General features: G+C 38.0%; 1 protein-coding gene across 21 annotated transcripts in view; it reads right to left on the reverse strand.

Moving 5' to 3' along the window:
- Window positions 1-11060: 11060 nt before the first annotated feature.
- LOC149067704 (uncharacterized) overlaps window positions 11061-16558 on the reverse strand; it is a 36212-nt gene continuing 30714 nt past the window's right edge. For 9 of the 21 annotated variants that reach the window (XM_089252044.1, XM_089252046.1, XM_089252057.1 and 6 more), the window contains 4 exons: window positions 15382-15538; window positions 15158-15260; window positions 14872-14940; window positions 11061-13203 (listed from right to left, as the gene is read on the reverse strand). In XM_089252044.1, the coding sequence (XP_089108170.1) occupies window positions 12830-13203; window positions 14872-14940; window positions 15158-15260; window positions 15382-15538 (703 nt within the window). In that variant the 3' untranslated portion in view covers window positions 11061-12829. Of the gene's footprint in view, window positions 13204-14426; window positions 14767-14871; window positions 14941-15157; window positions 15261-15381; window positions 15539-16558 lie in introns of those variants that run through there. The other 12 variants (XM_089252059.1, XM_089252048.1, XM_089252060.1 and 9 more) reach the window with 3 other exon arrangements.

Consider the following 16558-nt stretch of genomic DNA (forward strand, 5'->3'; position numbering starts at 1 on the left):
GTATGTAAAAGCGCAACACTAAAGTGAACGTAACTTTGATTCTAAGTGTCATATAAACAAAACAAGGCCCGTTTTAGAATCACAACAAATAGGGCTTTTATAAAAAAAAAAAAAATAAAAAAAAAATCAATATTTTCTTCCAAAATGACGTTTTCAACGTAGTCGGATACCTTAAGTATATACTGTGTATTTAACTTGAAAATATTCTGCAACTAAGTTCATTTTTCCTGTTGTTTTGCTGTAAACATGATTATTGCCGCCAGTATATAATAGCCTATAAGTTATAGGCTATTATACTGGCAGCAAAATTCTTCCCGAAATACAGCCTATAACACTTATATTTCTTTTTGGTAGCTTAAATACGCACTGCTCATTTTTTTTTAATGCAAAAAAAAAAAGTCATCTTCGTCTAGGCCACAACTACTACTACACCACACATGTACCTCGTCCATATTCCTCTGCGGAACCTCTAACGAATTGGTACGTGCGGGAATGTGGCAATGTGCGTGTAGTGAAACCGGGCGTGAAGTTTGTTTCGGTGTAATGCTTGATATGTGTAGTGCTGCCACCAGTTTTTCTAACTATGAGTGAAGTGTAATGATTGAATTAATTAATCGTTGTACAGGCCTGTTGCGAGACTTTTTAACGCGGAGATCGACTCGCATTTGCGCCTCGACGTTGGGAACCACAGGAGAAGCCAACTTCAGCCGACCACCACTATGGCAACGGTTGGGTTCGAACCCGGATCCTCGCGATGCGAGTCCACCACAGCTTGTCAATTCTTGTTGGTATTTAAAAATATTTATAATTATTATTATTTTTTAATTTTGCTGTTTTTTTATTTTTATTTTCCCATTAGCGGCCGTGGAGCCCCTGAAGAGTACAAGGAGTCCCAAGGGCTCCGCGGAGCACCGGTTGAGATCCATTGCTTCAATGAATGCGTCCCCCACAAGATTCACTTTATGCCCCCAGCATTTTTAGTGCAAAATGTTGTCACCAAGAAGTATTTTTAATAATTTAAAGCACGCAGTCATGTGAGGGATCATTCAAATATTACGTCAGCATCGATGGGGGGAAGGGGTTTCCAATTCGCTGACTTTTTATGACAAGGGGGAGGCGGGGGGTTTGGATGATGCTTACGTCATCAACCACCCTTTATGAAAATATGAAATATTCTTAATGGCATCTTACTCGGTACGCCAAAAACGAGAAAAAATCTTTCGCTAGTTTGTGGGCACCTGAACTAACACTCCCTCTATTCATAAGCCCCCTACAGAGCTACTTTAGTGATCTCTAAATGTTTCACGGATCCTTCAAGTGCTCTGGAACTGTGCAATGCATTACTCAAGTGATACGTAGTTATGCCACGGATCACACTTAAGTAATCTGGGAATGTTCCACGGGTAACTTAGTGATTTAGAACCACACTGTGGTGAGGGCTGCTTAAGTGCTTTAAAATTGTGTCACATGTCACTCAAGAGATCTCTTAATGTGCCACGGATCGTTTAAGTGTTCTGGAACTGTGTCGCGGGTTACTTAAGTAATCTTTGAATATGTCACGGGCCTACTTCAATGATCTGAAAATGTGCCACGGACCACTTAAATGCCCTGGAATTGTGCCACGGGTCATTTAAGCGATTTTTAAATGTGCCGCTTAGTTCATTTTTGCAAAATTGAGTTTGAGAGGGGGCAAGCCACATCAGATAACCTTCAGGGCCACATTTGGTCCGCGGGTCAAGGGTTTACCATAAATGGCTTAAAGTGTGGGTCGCAATGAACTTTTAAAGAGAAATTTTGAGTTCTTACCCTTTAAATAGTATTGAAATTCACAGAAATCGATTATGATAAAGTTATAGAAAAAGGTATTTTCTTTCGAAATTTTAATTTTTTTTTAAATGTTCTTAAATTAAACAAAAAAATTTTTCGTCTTGGGGGGGAGGCGCGCGAGCCCTGTATCCCCCCCCCCTCCCGCGTACGTTTCTGATCCCATCAATATGCTTCATGAAGTAGGGGACAGTGCTGACGCAATTTCGTTGACAAGGCGGGGGGGGGGGGTGAAAAATGGCTAAAAATTTTCTTACGTAATACTTGAACGGCCCCTAACGCGCGGGGTCTGATACTAGATCCTTTATTTTCGTATACTATTAAGGTGTCAATTATAGCTTGGAAACACGGAAGAATTAACGATAAAATTTAAATTATGGAGATTTCGCAGAAAAGTAGTAAAAATTCAAACTTTTTGCATTTATTCGTCAAAATTGGCAAATTTCGCATTTATCGCGGTTATTTCGTATTTAGGCACCCGTATAGGCTCCAGTGTAGGGCACCGGTGTGTAGGCGCCTATCTGTAGGACCGGTTGTTGAGCTCCATTATTAAATATAATAACAATCAGACGGTTTTAAATAGATACATGTTTGATTCGGATCGGACGCATAAAAATGAAGGACATCACATAACAATGGTTGCTTGCCGACTGCGAAGAAAAACATTCGATTTTATATCACAACTAGCGTTGCTAGGTAACAATCATTCGCACCAGAAAATTGCGAAGTGCGACATCATTATTTTTCCGCAATCGGTAAAAGTTCAAGTAGAGGTCGCTACACGTAAATATGAATTTAACGTATATCCTTAATAATCACTCATCTTCTGAGAGTACCTTTGATAAACTTCACTTTTTTACCGGTGATTATGCATAATACCGAAACGTAAATTCTCTGTTTCATATGGAAATACAGGGAGTCCCCCCATCGAGGGGTTAGCGCACCAACCTCTCGATGAGTATAAAAAAAACAAGCCTGCCGTTCGGAATCGGCAATAAATTGTAGGTTAGGTCCCAGTCTAATTAGCCCTCGTGTGCAGAAAATGACCGTGGTGCGACAAAAACGATCAATGATCATATGGAAATAAAAATTCAGGTTCTTTTTCATTAATTACGAATTTTTATTACTTCTGTGTAAAAATTTCTTTCATTAATTTTTAATTTTTATCGATTCTGTACAAATTTATTTTTTTATCGATTCTGTACAAATTTATTTTTTTATCGATTCTGAATTTTTATTACTTTGTTTGTGAAAATTTCTCGCATTAATTCTGAATTGTTATCGCTATTCTAGAATTATTTCTTCCTTTAAGGGGTATCACGACCCCTGAAGTCGAATTTTCAAAAATTGACTTCAAGAAATATTTCATTCAAATAAGAATAAAATACTAAAAATTTCTTGTCAATCGGTTAATTTGTTCTTTGAATTATAGTGTAAAAAAAAAATATACAAGAAAAAAACACTGAACGTGAGTTGGGGCCGTTCAAGTATTACGTAAGCAAATTTTTAGCCATTTTTGACCCCCCCCCCCCCCCCCCCTCGTCAGCAAAACTCGGATGCTACTTCAAGAGTGCGCCTACAAACTATCGAAAGGTTTTTCTCGTTTTTGGTTCACCGAGTAAGATGCCATTAAAAATATTTCATACTAGCTATAATACCCGGCGCTGCCCGGGTTTTCTTCAATGAGGCTTTTTTGGATCACGTGATATCTCCCTCTATTTTTCTTGAGGGACATACAAACCGTGTCCAAGTTAACCAATATGGCGACCTGCGCGAAATAAACAAATATAGATTTACACAGAAACGTAGAAATGAATACATATTTTTCTTTTTTTAAGGGGCGCTAGGTATTTCGATCCCCCCCCCCCCCCCCGAACTTCAAGTTATCCATCTGTCTGTTCCAGCTTCCAAAAATCCTTAGTTACAGCTGTGGAATTTTTTTCGATGCACTTTTCACGGGCTCATAACTAATTTTAAAATATCCTAACCCACATGAATTTATGCAAATAAATATCAAAAGAGACAATATGGAGACATTAATTTTCATACTTGAGAAGATATAAATGAAATCAATGATATTGCTCGAATATCCAACTCAAAAGTATAATGGTTTGGCTAATTACTTCATATTTAATCTCCTGGGCTTCGTATATCTCTAAGCGAACTGAATATTTCGAAAATCGAGAATTCAATACAATTTCTAAAATTATTGATGGGGCGGAAAATTCCACTAATTTCCGCATTTCTACAGTAAAATCCACAATTTTAGCACTGATTTCTATGAGGATCACCCTTTTCCTGACTCTCAAAGCGATGCTGATGATGATTATGACGTCTATTCAAGAAGCTCTCATTTCTGAGAGTATTGAAAATGTGGCCAACCATTATAAAGGCATAAACTATTGTAAATATACACATACTAACAGGATTAAAGAAGTGGCAAACCGTTGTAAAGGCATACACACGTCTGAAACGCATTGCTAGGTAACCACGGTAACCAAAGTAAACGTTCGGAAAGTGATTGTTGAGGCCCAAAAACCATTGTTGCCGGACAGTTTTTTGCCCATTTGGGGCATTTGCCCTGGTCTGACGAAATTTTAAAGTAGCCTATCGTTCAAGTCGGGTCCCATTTGGTATATATGCAAAATTTGGCGACGATCGATCTAAAATTGTAGATTTGTATAGAGAACATACACACACACACAGAAAATCAATTTTATATATATAGATTTTCATAAAGGGTTGTTGATGACGTAAGCGTTATCCAAACACCCCCCCCCCCCTCGCATCGATGATGACGTAGTACTTGAACGGTCCCTTTTCGGATTGCGGTTATTAAGTTCATCCGTAACATTAAAAAAAAACTGCTACACACCAAAAACTCTGAAAATTTTGCAGAAATGTTTATTCGACATGTGTTAGTGAAATGAACTTGAATATCAGACGATTCGTTAGAAATTTATGAATTTTTAAAGTTCGAAAAAAATATATATATATAAATTTCAAAAATCTCTAAATTCAACATTTTTTAAAAATATACTTCCCCTTATTCAGTTGCTAAATCCGAGGTTCATTTTACTAACACATGCCGGTCAGAGGGCCCACACAAGGGGTCAGAGTTTTGCTGAGGGGTTTCCGATTTGCTGACTTTTGATGACAAGGGGGTTTGGATAATACTTACGTGGATAATGCTGATGACGAAATTTTGCTGGCAAGGGGGTGGGTAAGGGGTCAGAGTTTTGCTGACAAGGAGGGGGGTGAAAAATGGCTACAAATTTGCTTACGTAATACTTGAACGGCCCCAAACCACGTTCAAAGTGTTTTTTTTTTTCTTGTATACGTTTTTTACACTGTAATTCATTACTTCTTTCTTTTATATTGAAAGAACAAATTAACCGATTGACACGAAGTTTTTAGTATTTTATTTGTATTTGAATGAAATATTTCTTGAAGTCATTTTTGAAAATTCGACTTCAGGGGTCGTGATACCCCTTAAAGGAAGAAATAATTCTAGAATAGCGATAACAATTCAGAATTAATGCGAGAAATTTTCACAAACAAAGTAATAAAAATTCAGAATCGATAAAAAAAATTCAAAATTAATGAAAATTTTTTACAGAAGTAATAAAAATTCATAATTAATGAAAAAGAACCTGAATTTTTATTTCCATATGAAACAAAGAATTTACGCTTCGGTATTATGCATAATCACCGGTAAAAAAAAAGTGAAGTTTATCGAAGTTATATACTCTCAGAAGATGAGTGATTATTAGGGATATACGTTAATTTCGTATTTACGAAATAACCGCGATAAATGCGAAATTTGCCAATTTTGACCAATAAATGCAAAAAATTTGAATTTTTACTACTTTTCTGCGAGAAATATCCATAATTTAAATTATATCGTTAATTCTTCCGTGTGTTTCCAAGCTATAATTGACACTTTAAAAAAAATACGAAACTAAATACGAAATTCCAGTATTACGTAAGCAAATTTTTTGCCAATTTTTGAGAATTCGACTTCAGGGGCTCGTGTACCCCTCAAATCTGGGCATAAAAATTCAGGTTCTTTTTCATTAATTATGAATTTTTATTACGGCATTAATATTCAGAGAGTTTTTTATTCTGGAATTATTTTTTCATTTATTCTGGATATTCATTTACTTCTGGAATTATTTTTAGATTTTAATCCTGAACTTTTATTACATCTGAAAATACATCCTTCAAGAATTCCGATTTTTCCATCTATTTTTGGAAAATTTATATAAAAATTATATTCAGATTATTTTTTTTCACTTATTCTGAATTTTTATTCTAGAACTTTTTTTGACTCATTCTGAATATTTGGAATTATATCTTTCTTTTATGAAATTTTTATTAACTTTGAATTTCGTCAGTTTTTTGCTTGACGTGTATATATTACTGCCAAAGCCCGAAGATGGCCACTTTGCGAACTGGCCAGCCCAATTCGGACCCGGCCAATGTCCGAAATTCGGGCTTTCGCCGGCTCTTATATATATTGATCCCTATACAGGGTGGTAAGTATCGATCACAACAATTACACACGTGATTCCCCGTAATATTTCTCTTAGGATTCTTGCACATTCTGTGATACTGCGAACGATCAATTAGTAATGGTAAATTAATGCATTTCCTATGTAAGTACTCATTCAATAAAATAATCGATGACCTTTCAACAGTCCATCCGAGACCCACTATGTTGCATACCAAACGAAAGCTTATTTTCTAAGCTTCGAAATGAATCCATATTCAGCGATGTAGCTGGATCAAGCCAGGAGAAAATCGTACCCAAATCCGTCGACCCAGGGAAGAAAATCAGTCATCTCCCATAGAAATCCGAAATGGCGGGTTTTCAAATTCAATTATTCCCGCATCACTGCACGCGCAGGGTAGGCCTACTGTAAGAAACAGGTAGGTATCGAGCGCCACATGGTGTCCGCTTCCCCCTGCGGTGATGACGACCACCAAGAGGGGATGGTGGCTGTCCTTGCGTGTAAATTCGTGGTAGTGGGAATGATATAGCCGTGATTAACTCGTGTTAACAGCCTGATTTAATTTAGGAGGTGATTCCTGTGGGTGCCATATGGGATTCATGTGCCGTCCCGAATGGCCTAACCTTCCATGTAATTTGGCGAGATTATCTGTTCGAGTCATGGAATCGGGCTCATGGCGGAGCGCTATGGACACCTATTCGTTAGCCATACGGCAGAGGTGTCTCTGGATGAAGTCTGTGATGCAGAGATCTCCAACGCATTGGCCGCGGGCCTCATTTGACCCTCGAAGCTTTTTTTTGCAGTGGCCCGCCGATAAAAGAATTGATAAAATTCCTGAGGAAAAAAGCCTCAATGAAGGAATTTATCCCAGAATCGATGAAAGAAGAAAGAGCTCATTTCGAAACTTATTTTGGAAAACATTTCAGAACTTGATGAGAGAAATATTTTCAGAATTAATGAGGAATATTTTCAGAATCAATGAGACGTATCTTCAGGATGAACAATTGAATAACAGCAAGTCTACCTGTCCTCCCTGAAAAAGAGGACACCTGGTAATCACCCCACCATCGATTATTATAATTTATGTCCTATTTGACAATTACAGTACTTGTAAATCACCGGTTATATCAGACTTCTACTGTATTTATTTATGTAGGTAAACGTAGAACCGCTCTTCATAAAAGAGCACTTTTATCAGAACAATTATTTTAGTGCATTGCATTAAATATTAATATTTCATGTTCTAGTCATTAATTTAAAAAAAAATGTATCAAAATTACCTTGTTTTTTTTTTATATTGTTCCGATGAAGGGAGGAGAAGAAGTGAAAAGTGACAACCGGTGAAAAGAGTTTCCATTTGTTTGATTTACTATGTTGTTGATGCTGCCGTCTAACCTAAAAATTAGATGGGACTCATGCCCTGACGTTGTTTCAAAATTTAGGGCCTCCCATTCAAAAAATTAGAAAAAAATAGGATGGAGGGGGGTTCCCTCCTTAAACAACATAATAAAATCCCTTAAAAAACTAAAACATAATTTGAAAAAAAAAATTTCGGTAGCAATATTTCAGCATCCTATAAGATAAAGACTCAAGCCAAAGCAAAATGCCAGAAATGACTAGCTTACAAAAACAATTTTTGGGTAAAATAGGGTATTAGCAATGACAGATAATTCTTTTCTGCTCTCCTCACAATATATATATATTAATGTATTATAATATATATTGTGAGGAGAGCAGAAAAATAATGTATTATCTTTTTTGGAGTCTTCCGCAGTCTAATCTGCCAACTCTCTCTGACAACCGCACACAGCAAATTATGAAGGCACATGTAAGTTTTTTAAGAATATGAAGCGCTTTCAAGAGCACAGTGCTAAATATGCAAATTACAAGGTCCGACATAGATAAGTCAAGGTGGACCAGATAGTTTTACTGCGTTGCCCATCCCCTTTTTCAAGAGGATTTGTTTAAATTTTAGTGCTCAATCCCAGTGTAATCGTTCTTGACAAATGAAGCACTTTCATTTCTAGCTCTTTGCCGAGTATTGTATACATTGTTTATGCCTCTGCATGTCCTAAAAATAAAGACAATTGAATGTTATTGAGCAGCATGACAATCACCAAACCTAGAATAAACAGGCCTATGCATCCAACTGCTTTGCTATGCAAATTGTTGTCTCACCTAACACAAAATGAGCACCATAATTTTAAATGATGCATGTTAGTTACTGTCCAAGACCGTGAACCAACAACTGGTTTTTACGAATGTTCTTTTTTATATGCGGAAACCTTCAACCAGGCAGAAGTTTCCAATCACTACTCTACTTGTTGAGCCCTATAAAATTAAGCAAATGAAAAATAAATAAACCACCAAATAGTAAACATACGTGCCCCCCCCCCCCAAATAACTTAAAAAACGATACAATTTCTGCTTTGGCAGAATCATTCATTGAAATCTACAACATTTGCATTATTTGGCATTATATAGATTATTCCCTCCTCAATTAAAATCAATTATATGAATTTTGTTGATAGGTTTTGGTAAAAAAGTAGGACAAAAAATTGGAAAAGTAGGAAGAGTGGAAGCGCCCTGAAAATTGTACTGATAGCAATGCCAATGACTTTTTGCAATAATTACGAACCTGAACATTATTTGTCAAATGGGGGGGGGGGGCTTATCACTGTTACTCACATCCCCTAAGCAAACTACATCGTCATTTCTTCTGAACGAGGCACTGCATTTTTATGGCCATCGACAGATGTACGTAATATAAACTGAAGAGCAAAAAAAACTGGTACAGGCATGCGTATGCAAATAAAGAGATATGGAACCAATCAGAGTACGGCGCTGCGGTCGGCAACGCCTATATAACGCAACAAGTGTCTGGCATAGTTGTTAGATCGGTTACTGCTGCTACAATGGCAGGTTATCGAGATTTAGGCGAGTTTGAACATGGTGTTATAGTCGGCGCACGAGAGATGGGAACGACATAGCATCTCCGAGGTAGCGATGGAATTTGGATTTTCACGTACGACCATTTCACGAGTGTACCGTGAATATCGGGCATCCGGTAAAAAATTAAATCTACGACATCGCTGCGGCCGGAAAAAGATCATGCAAGCAGTGGCGTCGGAGCTGTGGGTGCTCGAGCACCCACAGAATTGATTCAAAAATCGAAATTTCCTGCATGAATCTCAAGACGGGCACCCACAGGTTCAAAACACTTCCGACGCCCCTGCATGCAAGAACGGGACGACTGACGAGAATCATTAAACGTGACAGACCCTTCCGCAAATTGCTGCAGATTTCATTGCTGTGCCATCAACAAGTGTCAGCGTGCGAACCATTCAACGAAACATCATCGATATGGGCTTTCGGAGCTGTGAGATGTGCTTCCTAAAGACACGAATGACAGAAGTTGAGGCGAAGAGAACCCGCCTTGTTCTTTAAAATGGAATCGCCGAAACATCGGGACACCTGCCTTTGAGGGACAAAGGAGGACAGACGAGAGACCTTGGACGATCAGTGGGTCTCGGGAGCTGCCTATGTGCAGACGTGAATGTGAGCCGTGTAGTTTGTAAAATGGGGACCATTTGCGTTATTGAGTGATAAAATAAAGATCATGCAAAGTGGCAGATACGTGTGATGTGATTATGTGAAAAGTTTTATTATTGTGAAAAAAAAAAGGAATTGAAGTTCACCCACCAATAAATGTGAACCCAACAGGAGCCGAAGGCCCACTCGCGTACCCTTGATGACTGCACGACACAAAGCTTTACGCCTCGTCTGGGCCCGACAACATTGACATTGGACTGTTGAGGACTGGAAACACGTTGCCTGGTCTGACTAGTCTCGGTTCCAATTACTTCGAGCTGATGGACGTGTACGGGTATGGAGACAACCTCATGAATCCATGGATCCTACATGTCAACAGGGGACTGTTCAAGCTGGTGGAGGCTCTGTGATGGTATGGGGGCATTTGCAGTTGGCGTGATATGGGACTCCTGATACGTCTAGATACGACTCTGACAGGTGACAGGTACGTAAGCATCCTGTCTCATCACCTGCACCCATTCATGTCCATTGTGCATTCCGATGGACTTGGACAATTTCAGCAGGACAATGCGACACCCCACATGTCCAGAATTGCTACAAAGTGGCTCCAGGAACACTCTTCTGACTTCAGACACTTCCGCTGGCCACCTAAATCCCCAGACATGAACATTATTGAACATATCTGGGATGCCTTGCAACGTGCTGTTCAGAAGAGATCTCCACCCCCTATTACTCCTACGGATTTATGGACAGCCCTGCAGGATTCATGGTGTCAATTACCTCCAGCACTTCTTCAGACATTAGTCGAGTCCATGCCACATCGTGTTGCGGCACTTCTGCGTGCTCGCGGGGGCCCTACACGATATTAGGCAGGTGTACCAGTTTGTTTGGCTCTTCAGTGTATATATCTAGGTAAGTATTGCACCTTCACCAACCAAGTTCAGCACACAAGCAGGGCAATCTTAAGAGCATCATGAGCCCCTGAGCCAAGTGATTTTTCTGAGGCCCTACCTGGCAAATTCTCGAAAATTTGAACAGGTTCTCATTTTTGTGAGGCCCCTCTTTCTCTTGAGGTGCCTGGGTGGGACCATGCGTTAAGACGGCACTGCACACAAGAAGTACAAACTAAAAGCAAATGGGCGTGACAATCATACTCATCAAACAATAACATATGAAATAAACGCACTTTATTTTACTTTCAAAATATATATAAATGCCTGAAAAAGCCAAGATTTCCCAGCAAAGCTTGTTTTTTGACGATTCCTTAATGGTAGCAACAAGTTAGTTATATGTGTGTATATATAAATAAACGCTAAAATATCCACCATTGAGTATTGAGTACAAACATTCATAGAAACAGAGAAGGTTAAACCAATTTATAATCTTTGGTTTCTTCTTTTAAAAAAGCATGAATTAGTATGCGTTACAAGTTTTCAAGTGAAATGCAGCACAAAGACTTTCTTATATATATATATATATGTGTATATAACCTGTCTTCAACGGAATCATAGATTGCGTAAAAAATTTTGGTGAGCACTTTAATATTTTATATTATCCTTTGGTCTATTGGTCGCTCACAGTGTTTGTGTGGAATTTTCCATTAAAGGGTGGAATTTTCCTTTCCGTTACCACATTAAACAGATTCCGCTCTATCCAGGTTTTTTAAATGTATATTTTAGCATTGAAATCACGGGACCACGATTTTTTTTCCGTTGAAGGCAGGTTTCCACTTGATATAGGTTCCATTAAGGACAGGTTTTACTATATATATATAAGATAGGTATCAATACATACTAGTGTTCATTATAATGTTATGTTTTTATCTCCTCACTAGCCCCCCCCCCCCCCCTTTTAAAGTTCATTGTTCAATGGATTGGCCTCGCAAAAGATTTCCCCTTGATTCTTCTTACTCTATAATCACCAAGGTTTCTTATTATAAATATCTGGGTGTAATTATTTCTGCCGACCTCCATGTCGATTATATCTTTTATAAGTTTCTACAAAAACTTTTCTTTTCTTTGTTGAAACCTTAACTATGTCGACACCTCTGATTACAGTAAATAATGTCTGGAATACAAAAAACGTTGAAGGCAATAAGGAATCTTGACACATTTCTGTTCACATGCTTAATGGGTTTTTAACTAACCGCTGGATCAAAAACCATGTTGAGCTTGACGAAAAACAAAAATCTATACAAAGAAAGAATATCTAATGTTTCACCAAAATGGCACGTCACATGGAATTCAAATTTCGTAGAAAATATGTATTTTTTGTATCAGCACATACCACTGAGAAAGAACTAAGGAATACAACCTCGCAGTGAAAATTAATAACGACTGTTCCTCGATTGAATAATTCAACCTGATTTTTGGATAATAATAAATAGATCCCCAATCACTAACACCAATATAACTTTACATGACCAGGATACGATTGCCTGGTGAAAGAGGCATTGAAAAGCGATTCTCTAGAATACTTTTTGATTTCTTAGATTGTTCAATATTTATGAAAACAAAATCATATGGCATAAATGGACAATTTTAGTGAATAATATCGAGTTTCTTCAAATTTAGGGCTCATAATGAAAAACGATAGCAGGGGAAACAATTCTAATTTTTTTTTTCAACAGAAGACTAAAACAAATGGCGTCTTTGCTGCATTTTCTTGAAAACATAATCATTGCTACAACATACATTGAGTGGGTGAATACATCGCACAGTCATTTCCAGCAATAAAATCTAATTTTCTAACATCACAAAAAACAAAGCAATTTTATCCGGTTATCTGTACAATATAAACCTCTTCATTTTTTTTTTCTCAACAAGTAGCATTTCATTCTTCCCTCACCAATATAAACAATAATATCCACATTTGTTAAATAATTTTTTTTTCCGGTCTACCTCATTAGAACTCTGGACATGATTGGATATCCTGCCAGATTAGACAGATTTCGGCTGGACATCATTCATACCATCCTTACAAGGTACATTTATGGATCCTGCAATTGAAGGAACGATAACAACGTTATCCGATTCAGAAAAGCCAATCTCGTCTAGAGTCATATCAGCTTGGTTTTTAGCCAGAGATGACAGAGTTCCTGGCCTGCAGGATTGTTTTCCAAATGTGCTTGGACCAGAAAATGTACCCCAGGTGTTACCTGCATTGGTGGAAGTTACCAATGGAGTGCTTGCTGTGGCCGATGTTACTTCCAAGTCTGTGTGACTTTTGCCACTCGTCATCTCTTTCCTTTCACGAAGCAGACATTTTCTTCGTATTTCAGCCAGCCATGGAGAAAAACAGAGAGAGTGGTACACTGGGGGAAAGAACCATGGTCCACATTTATCACAAAGGACAACAATATGCACAATTATAACAATAACATGGGGGAGCTCGAGGAGAATATAAAGTTCCTGCCTATCACTATGAACAGGAGACTACAACTGTTGGCACAGTACAGGCAGGCCATAGTTGATATTTCATTGATACTGTGGCACCACAAAGCTATACTACAGATATGTTAACAAAGGGCTCGATGGGCCATGCAAAGAAGAAAGGTGCCAGAATTTAAGAAAGTTTAAACTTTCATAAAAAGTATGACTTTAAAAACCTCAAGAAATGTGCCAACGTCTGCAGGTTTTGAAATCACACTGTTCCCCACACTATTCCCCTACATGCACAACTGTGAAAATTTGTCCAAAAAAAAAAAAAATCAGCAATCCTACAGAATCTCTGTCACAAGGGGGCAGAAGTACCTAAATCTTGAACATGCGAACACGTTTTGCCACATCTGGAACTGCTTGGGTAGGCTCTTGTGGCAGAGGCCTAAAACAATATGCATTGACAATCGGTATCGAATTCCGACACATAAAATATTTCAGCCAATTTTTATTTATTGTTTCTGCGATCTCCCCTTTCTCTCTCCTGCTGATTATAGAGCGTGAAATTCTCTGTGCTACCCTGAGTTCGAATCAGGGAGTTGGGTTTCTTCCGAAAAAAACCCCATTTCTTCCAAGGCAGTAAAAGAAAAGGGGAAAAACAGGAAGAAACGAAAGAAAAATGAGCACTAATTATATTGTTTGATTACAGAACATATAATTAATGCTTGTTATGTTATCACATTGGCGATAATGGCCCCATGCGTTCAGGGACACCCTGTATATAAACCAGTTTTTCATTTCTTCAATGGACAAAACTTATATGTTTCAGTTTTTTCCGGAGGGAAACAAAAAGGGTTGCAAATCTAAAGAAACTTCCCAACCCCCATTCATATATATTTCAGATTCCCTTTTAGAGCATAACTTGAAGTTTTATCTGCTTTGTTTGCATTACGAATGCCACCCAAAAAGCAGTTGTTCTTCTTTGCTCAATGTAGCCCAGGGTACTCAAAAGGTTGGTTGGTTGGATTAGACATCCCCGTTCCAACTAACTAGAGTTGAGACCAGGTTCGGTTTTTAAGATATGAAGAGAAACATGATCTGCAGTACAAAGGCCAAAATCATCTACAAGAACAAGTAAGTTCCTTGCTACGACTTAGATCCTTTACCAAAATGAACAGAGGAAAGTCCACAGCAGGTTTTCAATTTTTAGTATTTTATTACTGAAAAATGTATATTTTGTGTGAGAGAGAGTATAAGGTGGGTTTCCCCTGAAACCCAGCACTGAGACCAAAGGTCTACTCTACTGAAGCAAAAGCAGAGACAGATGCATGGGGGGGATGGAGCAATTCCTTCTCCCGCTCAATAAAAAATTTTATTATTGGCATAGGGGAAAGGAGAGAGGTAGACATCACCCGCCCCCAGCTTCACAGTACAACCATCTCCATTCGAAGAGCCTGTGTTCTGCTTATGAGTGAGAGGGTATACAGAAACAACAGGAGCTAATAGGAAAGAAAAGACGAAATTGTGTCGGCAATAACACGCATATGCAAAAATTTGTGCATCAGTGAGCAAAAGATAACACATGGTAACATCTATAATCTTACCCTGAGAATAATAAAATAGCTTCTTCTGGCCTTCGATTACATTTCTTCCACACATGGTACAAGCAGCATCTGAAATAGAAATATCAATTCCATCATGGAAAATAAGCATGAAATCGAAAGGTGAAAACATTCATTCGCAAAAGAGCTTGCATGAAACAAACAATATATATATATATATATATATATATATATATAAAAGAAATACGATAACACAAGAATATAAGTCTTTTCACTCGAAAAAACTATTAACACACGTATCAAATCTCTATAGTCAAAGCTCTCAAACCTTTCGTACATTCTTCAGTGAGCAACTGGTTTGCCTGACCAGAAGGCTGTCTTGTTCTGTTTCCACAACAGCGCCTCCATATGTTTTGAATATATTCATAACACTGGGAGGGAAATTAAAAAAAAAAAACCAATAAATCGCATGATCAAGTACAAAACAAAAAAATCAAAAGGGGGGGGGGCAAGTTAACAAAAGTTGGTGACATCATACAAAAGTACCCTTACCGAATCAGCATTGCCGATGATGCAAATACAAATAACCAGGCTAAGTCCTCCAATTGCAAAGATGATCAATGTGAAACAGATGAGCACTGCTAAAGTTATCAGGTGGTAATAGAAAGGGTGCGTGAAAGTGGCCCTCAAGTGGAAATAATTCTCTGTGCTGATTGGGATAGAAGAAATGAAATAAGATTTTTAGTGATGATTAAATGCTACAAACAGATAATGATTAACCAAGAGTAAAAAAAATGCATAGTAAACCATTTTTTTAAGACTGTTTGGCCATTCATAACTGACAACTACACAAAACAACAATCAGTTATGTTTGCTGCATGACTTACACTATAACTACAAACTTCCAAAGATGCCTGTCATTCAAGCGAATGAAACACATAGGTGGATACAGGGGCAATTTGCCCCCCCCCCCAGAGAAAATAATTGTATTATCAGTATAAGTCGACATTCATCCCCACCACTGTTCTCTGTACATTATCTTTAGTGATTCCCCCTATGCCCGCTCAAGGACCTAGTATCTGCTCATGGCAAAACATTGAGTATTCATTTTCAATCGCCATGACCTAGTAACCTGGAAAAAATCTTCGCCAACATAAATTATCCAATCAACCTCTAAAAAAAGTATAATATTGTAATTTTTTGCGACAGATGTGAATATGCTGCAGCCAGGGGCTATACCAAGCAACTTGTATCGAAGAATTTTATTTTTGGTTTAAATTATTGCATCAAAGATATATTCTGTTGAATAATGTGAGGGTTGATATGCGTTAATAATACAGTATCTTGATTTCTTGAAAAAGTCTCTCTGCATAGAGCAAGCAGACTTTTAACGTAATACTACCATAACATGATAATTTCAGCACTTTCACTAACATATAGAAGACAGTTGGTAGAAGCAGCAAGAACAAGCACATGCAGATGTGTTAGGAATATGTAAGAGGTGCATGAAAAGTTAAGTAACAGTAGTAGCCGGAGCCACTCAAAAAAAAAAACTACCCATAACGGACCTGTTTTTTGGTGTCCCCAACCAGTTTTTTTTTTCCTTTCTTCAACATCGCCTTTTTTGCCCTTTCAACTCAGATTTGGTACACCTCCTGGAATGGCCAAAGAGCTGCCCCTAGCCATAGCTGCCAACCAAGGAAAATGAGCATCAGGCCCTCCTCACATG

The sequence above is a fragment of the Pholcus phalangioides genome, unplaced genomic scaffold (genome assembly GCF_987345545.1).
Source record: "Pholcus phalangioides strain wild (caught in Gottingen) unplaced genomic scaffold, Ppha-v1.0 ptg000028l_1, whole genome shotgun sequence".
NCBI lineage: Eukaryota > Metazoa > Arthropoda > Arachnida > Araneae > Pholcidae > Pholcus > Pholcus phalangioides.